Raw genomic sequence first — 10,683 nt, 5'->3', positions numbered from 1 at the left:
GTATTTGACCCATACTCACAATCTGATCCTGCACTCTCAAACCCCCCCCCCACCCAAAAAAATAAAATAAAACCCTACTAACCAATTCAACACACGTTTCAGGTAAAAGCCAAACCTTCTCAGTTACAAGATGGTACATACAACTACACGACCCAGGCAAGCCACGGGTCTTCGGTGAGGTTTTCTAAAGGGTTGTTCCTCTCAAGCCCTGGGTTATATTGTACAGCACTGAGGCCAATGAGGAGAACATTAAAAGTTCTGAAGGTTAAGCGAGTTTCACAAGCCACGATAGGTCTGCCACCATTAAAATGACGAAGCCCTGGGCGACTGCATGCAAAAGCGTGTGTGTGTGTGTGTGTGTGTGTGTGTGTATATATATAAGAAGAAAAAAAAAAGCCACAGTGGTTGCTAAAGTCCTTCTAATACTCCCAGAGGGTGGAGCCGTCGATGGAGTCGGCAGAAGCTTTCAGCACGCCAGCATGGTCTCCCTTCAGATACTTGCCGTTCGGGGCCTTGATCGCCACCTTGTTGTAGTCGCAGAACTCCAAGAGGAACTCCACCGGACTGTCGCTGCTGCTGATCACAGAGGATTCGTTACCAACCATCCAGTACTTGCCAGTAGAGTCTGTGTGGGAGGAGAAGAAACAGGTCAGGTGGAATGGTAAGAGGATATAGAGTTCTAGGAAAGATCGCCCAGGGCTTTCACAATCTACAAAGCGTGCTGGTCGTGGACACGCAACATTTGTAGGATTGTTTTTATCAATACAGATCATTAAATTATTAATATTGAAACTACTCTACTGTAGACTTATTATTGTCTATTGCTCACCTTTCTGCAAATTCAGCAAGCAGTCTATGCTTAAACTATAAACGTTTATTATCTATCTCGCACATGTAGAAGTTTTTGCTCAAAATGAGTCAACTATAATCTATATCCATCTATTTATATATAAATCTATATATTAATTTTTTTGCTCAAAAAAGCCAACTCTATCTGCTCGGTCACATCCACGAGAAGCACGCACCTCTGAGACTGTACGCCCCGTTATGGAATTCCAGTTGAAAGACATCGTAGGAGGAGCGGTTCGAGTCCAGCATGCCGGTCACCTTCCTGCAGCCAATGAAGCCGTGCTCCCCTCGCAAGACAACAATAGGCCTGTTAATGAGCTTCATAAGAAACTCCTCCGTCTCTCCTTTAAAACAAAAGAGAACGAAACATAATGAAGCATTTAAAAAAAAACAGGTAAACTGTTTATATCTATATCTTTACGGTCCACAAATTGGGGACTTTCAGCGAACTGTAACCCCAACGTGTTTTGCATCAAGGCCAGAAGACACATTCAGCTACTTGCAGTCAAAAACAGACATTGTTAATCAGAGCCTCACCAGCCTGGTCGATGGTGGCTGCAAGCTGACCATTCTTTTTAGCGGCCACGTACTTCCCATTGGCGGCTTTTAGAGTGATCTTCTTCTCACGCCACTCCACGTCGAAGTAGCAGTTAGCATTCCTAAAACAAACAGACAGGCAAAACTGAATAAATATAGTCTGCAGGCACCAAGATCGGACAGACTTTCCATTAAAATCTTGAATACATCCAAGGCATTAAAGGTGAATGAACCAGGAGCTTATTAAAAACAAGACATTTGTGCACAAGTTGACCATGGTACCACTCAGTCCAACAACCAATTAAATCTCATCGGTTCGGACCATGTGGTTGCACGTATTGCATCATCATTAGCCAGCCATATCTGGTCCGCTGTGATGTACAATTGACAGTAATGTTGCGTTTTGCTTGAGTGGGACCATGAAGCGTGTACTCACTTTGTAGAGGCGGTGCACTGAACTGCACCATTGGCCGTGAGGGTCCAGTATTTCCCAGTGCAGGTCCTGAAAGCGCACTTCTTGGTGTCTTTGTTAATTTCCAGCTGAAAGGTCTCCTGGTCCCCTGCCTCATCCTGGTTAGCAGAGAGGTCCATTCCTTAAGACAAAAGAACAGCAGGTCAATTTCATGCAGCCACAAATCAAAGGCAATATTACCTAGAAGATTCTTGAATGCACAGTGATTTGCAGTTATCCAGCTGTATAATGTTTGTAGAAGGACTAGAATCGACTTTACAGTAAATGCCCCCAAGAACAGTTGCACACAATGCTTAAAGAATAAGTGAAAGACAATCCTGCGTTTGAGCTACAGCTGTAACCTTATCCATTTGCAAGCCTCAAGCAGAAACAGACCACCATCTTCCCATCAATACACAATAGCTCATCTTGTTTTGAGCCATGAATATGTAATGCTTTAAATATTTTATTTATTGTTCCATATAGTATAAAAACACACATACATTGGTCTTACCCTTGGGGTGTATTCAGTTTTTATAAATTTGCAATTTAGCTTCATGGAAAGAGGCGACATTAACCAGAACAACTCAGAGTAGCAAACACATTAGTGCTTGTTAATCTGCTATAGTCAAAGCAATGTGTGCTCGTGACTTGAAATAAAATGCATGACCACACATTGAACCAATAGGCAGACAAAATGGCCATTTATCACAGCTAATGTGTCGATCACTGGATAAGCTCTACTAAACACAGCCAAAATTTGTGTCCCCAGTGCTATAAGCCATTCTTTTTTTTTTTTTTTGCATCTATTTCTTATTTTTGGAAGCGATTTGCTTATATTTAAACTTAAAACAGTGCAACATTTTAGTATAGATCAGTGCTGCAATATTTTTTTTCTGACACAGCATCACAAGACCCTGAAGTAAATTACAATGTCACAGTATGCTGGAGATGCGTGCTTGTGCAGTCGGGAACAGCATGCTGCAGTTCAGGCCCTTCGTGACCTTGAGAGAGTCAGCCACAAGTGAAATTCACATTCTTCTGCAATTATGTCTTGCATGTCTGCTTGATCCTTTGGAATAGGGTCACGCCCTTCGCATGTGGTAAAGAAAGCGGTCTGAAATAGATGGCAAATATCGTCTCTTATGGAGTAAAGGCATATAGTGCACACATAGGATTGTAAAAGAAAGCATGCAGAGTTGTGTGCACGTTATTTTCTCATGTCACTGATCCATCTGCTTCAAGGATAAGAGAGAGTAGCGAGTAAAGTTGGCATGGTGACAAATGATCCACTGAAAACTGATGACCATTCCTCTTGCCTGCCACTGATTTTAAACAACCTTGGAAACGGAATGGGAAAGATTAGATTTCTAATCACGGCAGCACGCAAGTAATGATGAGAAACACATGGTATACATTTTCTGTTGGGGGGGAGGTTAAAACTCAGGCAGGAGGATTTTCTCGCTCAGCAACTTTATTGGGATTAGACAGATTTGGATCACAGCCACTTTCCCTCGAAACGAGGCACTTTGCAGTAAAGCATCCAGACCATTCCGTGAGAATGACACGTTTGTTGACGATGACGATGATGGAAAGCCCAACATTTTTGTGGTTCGTGGGTCAATCCTAATGCACAGAAGTCTGAGCGACAAAAAGTCGGGCAAGAAGCGTGATATTGACAACTTCTACAAATTACAACTCATTTTTTTATAGAATGCTAAATATCCAAGACATTCTCTTTTAACACCCAGGTAAGAGGCATCTTAACAGTATCCAGTATGGGGTACAGAATCACTCCAGTGGAGTCAGCGCCAGTATCCAACAATGACGACCTTCAAAACCACATCCCCAAACGCTTCAACATCCTACCTTAAAACACTGAAAAAGCACACCCTGGAGGGACAGGTTCAATGATACAGCTTGGCAGTAATGGCTATCTGCAAGAAAATCTATACTACACTCTACTCGAATGAACTAAATACCAAGTTGCATGGGGAAGTATAGCCTGGCTTGGTTGTTGCAATGCTGTAGGTTGCTCACAGGCATACTGTACATGGATTGCAACTCCAAAGCAAACAGAGTGTAGAATAGGGTATTAGCGTATAACAATCCCTCAGACTAGAGTGCACTCTGTTTAGAAGAATCACATCCGTCCCGGATGATCTGACTCTTTTATAAGTGGTTGATTCTTAAAAGCGGACTGATATGATTACAACTGGTAAAAGCGCCTACGTGCATCAGTAGTTTAAATACAGTACACAAATGTCAATGGTGCTCAATCACCGAAGACAATACATCAAAACAAGTCCTCGTGGGTAATCAACTTATTATATGATCATGACTATGTTTACTCAAGGCTGCATTTTATTACATTATACTTGAGAAGTGATCGTCTCATGAGGGTGCCTAGTTTAACTGCCATGTGGTGTTACGTGTAATGGCCTTTGAATTAAAATGACACCACAGTACAGTATTTTACTGTCAGGACTACCACTGCATTTAAGCACCTGTGGCTTTCTTTTTTTCATCTGTGATGCAAATCTCAGTTTTTCACTAAGCGGAGATGCAAAGCTGCGCACCCTCCACCCCCACGCAATCCCCCTCAGTCAGTTTTCCCTGAAATGATTCTTATAAGCGGATTGCTTGATTCTTACAAGCAGAGTATTTTAGCATGGTTAGTATAGGAATTATTCCCCCCCTAGTGGTTTTGATCACTATATGCGGTTGATTTTTATAAACAAAAGTGCACTGTATTTGGTTCCAATTTACATCAAAGCTTTTTTTAACAAAGGGGCATTAAGTATTGTGTTTGTAGCAAGGACAGAACAACAATCATAATGCAATTTCCCCGCATATCAATAGGATCAAGTGACCCTTACTGTTTAACAAGGCCAGTTGCTGGTTCAGCTGTAGTACATCAGGTCACCCTGGTGAGAACAACAGTATCTTTGTTCTCTTCAAAGCAAAGCCCACTACTTGAATTTCACATTTGCACGGAGTTGACATTTTATATGGCTGCAAGGTCGTGGTGCTAATATTCCTACTGCATCAGCAGAAAGACAAGCCATTACCTGCAGTATCGTTAAGACTTTGCGTCAAAGCGGCTGCTGGCAAATTGATCTTAAAAGTACAAATGTTAGCTTAACCATACTTTAGCAATGCACTGAACAGCATAGGTGAAAATAAATGACAAAATAACCTACAAGGACTTCTAAACATAAAGATGTTCTGTGCTTTCACGTCCTATATGGATCCTAAAATTACCAAGCCATTTACAACATTTTTGGCATGAGACTGCATTTCTAATTAAAAACTTTTCGGTTTCCTGCCAACTCATGTAATGTTTCAGGAACACAGTTCCTTTAAAACCTCAAGTTTAAACCAAACTTGAATGAGAATGAAGCAGACTAAACAGATTTTTAATTAAATAGGGTTATAACAAAAACACAACAAGAGTCTGAGTGATAAAAGGATTGCTTTACACTGGGGAGTGGTCAGACAATCATTTACAGCCAGTTAGATTATCTTTGGGCTCTTCTTCTTCTTCTTCTTCTTCTTCTTCTTCTTCTTCTTCTAATGCCATACAGATGTGCCACAGAAAATAAAGCTCATCCAACACATTCATTCTTCATCTCGGACAGGCCAGTAAAATCCATTATACCATTACGAATCAGGCTGCAGGGGTACAGTTTCCCTTTGTTAGAAGGAGTACTCTGGTTTGTTTTTTGTTTATCTGTGTGGGACTCTTTATAAAACTTTGCACCAGGGTTGAGGACAAGTCCTGTTTTTTCAAATAGAATTCCATTCCCAATTTCATTATAAAACTGTCCCTTGTTTTTATTTTAATCAATGCCAAAATTGCAATAAGCAGCATTGTATTAAAATGAACTTCTCACAGTGGCAACAAATTATTGAAACTGTAGTTGCTGTAAGTTAACTAAAATTAGCTTAAAATTGTTTAGAAGGAATTGGGAATTGATTGTAAAACAAGGACAGTAGCTTGTAATGAAAGCGTGTGCTTCTGCCTCACACTTTGTGTCTTATCCCGCCGGTTTGGCACAGAACGACCACATCCTCCAACCTGAGCACCTGTCGGCGAAGGGAGGCAGCGCTGATGCTGCGGTTCAGGAAATACGAGCCATGTGGAGGCAGGATAAAGCCATAGCATTGTGGACTCGGGGGTCATTTCATAGGAAAAAATGTAATCAAAATCGCTACTCTTTCTATGATGTATGCTTTTTTTTGTTGCGGACTAGATGGTTATCCTGTTCGTTCCATTTAAGCATGTATTAAGCCTGTAAAACCTTGTTTTTCCAGTCATAGCATTGGAATAGTCAAGAAATATTAAACCACTGGGAGTGGGGTTTTCACATGACTCTTACAGTTTCATTCAGTCATACAGATCCAATTTACTGTGTAAAGCATGTAATCTTGAGTGCTAAACGTCACGATCCCTTCACGTCACGATGGTAAATGGTTTTAAAACACCAGGATGTACAGGTTCGAGTTGCTGACCAGAGGTCTTTGTAGATTATAAACAGATCAGTATGTGCACAAGAACACATATGGACTGGCTAATACTTCTGTAGCTTGACAGAGTATGAAGCTTTAAATAATGCCTTCATACAGTAACTTGGTTATTCTTATAATACCAACAATTATGTATAATAAAATCTAAGCCATATTCAAGAAATAATGATTTAACAAGATATACATTAAAAGAATAAACCTTATACGGGACAGCACGAAATCACCCATCCCCATATCTTTTTATATTTCCAGATGTACTGCGCTTTCACTTTTTACATGAGAGGGGAGGGGCTTTATCATACCCAGCTGTTGCTGAAGTTCAACAGACTTTGATATGAAGGGAAGTATCCAATCACTAAGCTCAGTGTACTCTGACATCATGCAATCCCTCTTCCCAAAACTTAATACTAAAATAGATGGACATCAGCTAGAGCCAAGCAATTTAAACCACATGACCAAAAATAGTTTGTAGGTTTGATAAAGCCCTGACCTAAGGCATTAATGACCGCTGTGTCACTATAACATTAAGTCTCCAGTTGACGTTTGTACGATAAAATCAGGAAGAGTTAAAATAAAAATCAGTGATGCCCACTTTGTCTACAAAACATAATTTATTGTCCTTTTAAAAGAACTTGATAGGAAGGCCATTAGATGTGCAAATGTTACCTGGCATCTAAACTAAACATTATAAATGACTTGACATGAAATAAAAATACTTCCTTGGTGATTATATTCATTTATATATAAGTCATGAATAAAGGAGTCGTTCTGTTTGTGCAGCTATTCAGGATTATAACCCTACTACTCTGCTATATTTACATAATCCCTGGTCCATAAACGCTTCAGTACTGTACATCTGTCTTTGTTTGAGTTATGCAAACACAGGGCTAACGAAAAAGGGGGACTACAAAAGGCCAAAATTAATCCAGGCACCTTCATGAACATTTACTGTCCTATACATAAAATATTCTCATTTAAAATACATTTTTGCATTTCTAATGGAATTACACAAACTGAAGACTGCTTGCCTGCCATTTCTAATACAGTTACACAAACTGCTGGCCTGCCATTTTATCGTATAACATGAAAAATTCCCTTCATTCGGGCGTCCTGCTTTACTCCTCTCTGCCTTTGTCTGACTGATGGGGTTTGCAATCAGTACCTGCCATTAATAACAACTGCACACACCTGCAAGTCCCAAAAAAAATTTACCACAAAATCGAAACTGAATTTACTACCCGAATTTAAACCCGTTACTTACATCTATTCAACATCACGAGAATTACATCATCACCACCATTATAATAATAACAACATTTATTTATTTATTACAAATATACCTGCATTAATGATGGAAAAATATAGGATATAATTAAAACAAACATAGTTGCTATAGGCATTGAAGAATTTGCAGACTAAAACTGGCCAGCAGACCTACAGAGAGTGACTAGGTCGAGTAACCCTTACCTTGCCGGGTGGAGACGTTCCTCTCGTTTCCAGCTGTAAGGACCGCTTGTGGGTAACTCTGCTCCAGGACAAAGAGCTCGTCTTTACCAACTTTGTTGCTCTTGCCAGACTTCATGGTACCACTGGGGCCTGAAGGCGCCAAGTATCTCCCTTCGGAGTCTCTAAATGCCACCTTCCCTGACCTGAACTCCAGGGTGTACCCGGTGCTCTTGTCCGGCTTCTCGACCAGCGTGCCATCGTTCTTCAGGAAGCGGTTGTCAGAGGTCTGGATGCTGTATCTTTGATCCTGAAAGACCAAGGTGATCAGGGAGTCCACGCCCCACGGGATGTCCCGGTCAATGGCGATCTCCTCCCGGTCGTTTTTGGAGCTCAGGTGAGCGTATCTTTTTCTGGTGAGGCTGAAGAGGTTGACCTGAGGGTGCATGGCAATGTGGACGCTCCATTTTTCCGCCAACGAGATGGTCTGGGCAAAGCAGCTAATCCTGTCCTCGGTGCCGCCGAAATAGCGCTTGTGAGGCTCGGACTGCAGAGACCAGCGCCCATCGTCGTGGGCGACAATGATAAACTTGCAGTCGGGACCGGGGGTCTCGCTGTCACCGGTGATATTGCCGTCCTTGTCGGTTGCCAGGTACCTACCCAGGTGGCTTTTCAGGTAGACCCCGCTGGATTCATCCCCGTCATGCTCCAGGGTCCAGATCTGCTTCTTTTTCATGCTGGTGGCGGAGGCATTGATTTTAAACCCAAATGTTTCTGCAGTTAGGTATTTGTTGCTGCAGTTGATGAGACCGAACTGGATCTGCACCAAATCGTTGGTTCCGTTGGCCGTCATGGTTATTGCGAGTTTGTATTAATTGCTATGCAGGGCAGATAGTGTGGGTTGTTTTTCTTGTTTTGATTTTGTTTGTTTTTTTGGGGGGATAAGAAGTGTGCGCCCAGCTCTGCAGCCTCAGACAGCCTGACTTAAACCGCAGCTGCAGCTCATTTATACTGATGAATGATGTCAGTTCGCAGCCACGCCTCCAAATGAGCAGCGTAGGAGACAAGCACGCAGCAAACGTTTCGTCTACAGAAAATGTCATTTATTGTTACTGTGTGTGTCGGGCCCAGAGGCTGTTGACAGCCTTAAAGTAATTACACCTGGAATTACTGAAATGTCATTTTCAAATGCGACTAATGCCAAATATTATATTTGAATCATTTATCAAATAGCTCAAAGCCATTATTCCATTAAAAAACTAGCTTCACTGTAGTTGTCATGTATTGAATAAAGGTAGCCGTTTGTGACTGTGAGAACAGTTATGGAAATAGATACTGTAACAACATATATCTAACCCTAGGTACTGTACTCTGCCAAATACATGTAATATATTCAAATATGAACAAACGGTAAGGAAGTCAGTTCACCTGTGTTCGGCATCATCTGCAGAATGTATTGGTTTCGAATAAGTTTCACAAAAAAATAAATAAAAAATGGAATTTCTTAGAATGCACAGCATACTAGAAATGCAATGTGAAAGGGTATACAGTACGAGATTTGTCATGTGAAAGAAGTTATCACCCACACAGGGAGACAGCGCACATTTCTCCAGTCTATAGAAATACATGGTGCCAGATACTTAGAATTTGCGCACCCCCGGTGAGCGAGCACGCTGAAGTGATTTGGTATGTAAACACCATTCTAGTTTATTTTTTTCCTTTTTAAGAAAACTTACTTCGTGTTCTCAATTAAGAAAATATACATTTACTATAGTCTGTTGAAAAATACAGTACTAAGAATGATATACTGTATTTCTCTGGTGTTTGCATATAAACATATTTCGTTAAATAGACTCGCAATTAAATTAATGCATATTTGGTATAGTATCATAACTTTCTACGGGGATTAAAAAAAAAAAAAATAATACATTGAAAAAAAAAGTCTTTGTTCTACGAAGCGTCAGTAACTTGAATGACTAGGTTTTGTGTTCCTGTATCAAAGGAGTTACACATCAAATCACGTCAAAATGTGCTCTCTCACCGGGGTGCACAGCAGAGGGACACATTTAAAGTATATGCCACTTATCATCACCATCATTTCTGAGTGGAGGTGAAAAGTGCGCTCTGTGGTTGCAGATACATTTCGTGTGAAAGATACCGTTTTGTTGGCTGTTCGCTTTGTGTGTGCTACTTGCCTGTTTGTTTAACTTATTTTTTTATTGTTCCCGGGATGGTTATTGCTTATTGCCTTTGTTGTATGGGACTGCTCCTTCATTGTCTCTCGAGTAGCTGCCTGGTTGCTTTCTTTACCTCCTACTATACTTCAGTGAGTTTGTGGAAAATAATTTAATCTCGGGTTTCTGTGACGTCTTAAATTACGAGACCGTTGGATTCCCTTGTGATGATGCTGAAGTTAAAGAAGACGAGGTTCGTTTTTTTTTTTTTTTAAGCGTAGTGTTTCTGTGCTGTACAGGCGTTCTGTGTCGGTATCCGTTTCTCCAGTTTCTCTGACATACAAATGTTCCAGCTTTTTAAACTTTTTTTTTTTTTTCATTTTGTTGATCATTAATGGACTTCTCTGTACTGTGGGCGTTTGAAAACGAGAAATGGTCTGGAGGAGTCGAATGGGTCAAAGTTCAAGTATATTTTATTCTAGGAGAATTATCAATTTTTGACAACATCACTACCGTGGTATTATGCCTTATATATATATATATATATAATATATATATATATATATATATATATATATATATATATATATATATACCACACACACACACACACACACACACACACACACACACACACACACACTCACACTCACACACACACACACACACACACACACACACACACACACACACACACAC

At 40.6% G+C, this 10,683-nt stretch overlaps 1 protein-coding gene across 1 annotated transcript; it reads right to left on the bottom strand.

The window, feature by feature from the left end:
- Positions 1–370: 370 nt before the first annotated feature.
- Positions 371–8,798, bottom strand: LOC121330897 (fascin-like). The gene is made up of 5 exons (XM_041277824.1): positions 7,835–8,798; positions 1,823–1,979; positions 1,387–1,508; positions 1,026–1,193; positions 371–625 (listed from the first exon to the last, which is right to left on the bottom strand). The coding sequence occupies exons 1-5, from the start codon at positions 8,661–8,663 to the stop codon at positions 420–422; spliced, it is 1,482 nt and encodes a 493-aa protein (XP_041133758.1). The 5' UTR covers positions 8,664–8,798; the 3' UTR covers positions 371–419.
- Positions 8,799–10,683: the final 1,885 nt, after the last annotated feature.

This window comes from Polyodon spathula, chromosome 18, assembly GCF_017654505.1.
Source record: "Polyodon spathula isolate WHYD16114869_AA chromosome 18, ASM1765450v1, whole genome shotgun sequence".
In the NCBI taxonomy this organism is placed as follows: Eukaryota; Metazoa; Chordata; class Actinopteri; order Acipenseriformes; family Polyodontidae; genus Polyodon; species Polyodon spathula.
Note: the sequence above shows the minus strand (reverse complement) of the source record. Positions and strands in the feature narration are given on the sequence as shown.

Bases quoted from the DNA above. Each gene is read 5' to 3' on its own strand.
- LOC121330897 (XM_041277824.1), bottom strand. From the start codon at position 8,663: ATGACGGCCAACGGAACCAACGATTTGGTGCAGATCCAGTTCGGTCTC. The intron at 1,980-7,834 runs GTAAGGGTTACT...TTTTGTCTTAAG, and splicing joins GAACGTCTCCACCCGGCAAG to GAATGGACCTCTCTGCTAAC. The intron at 1,509-1,822 runs GTGAGTACACGC...TGTTTGTTTTAG, and splicing joins CAGTGCACCGCCTCTACAAA to GAATGCTAACTGCTACTTCG.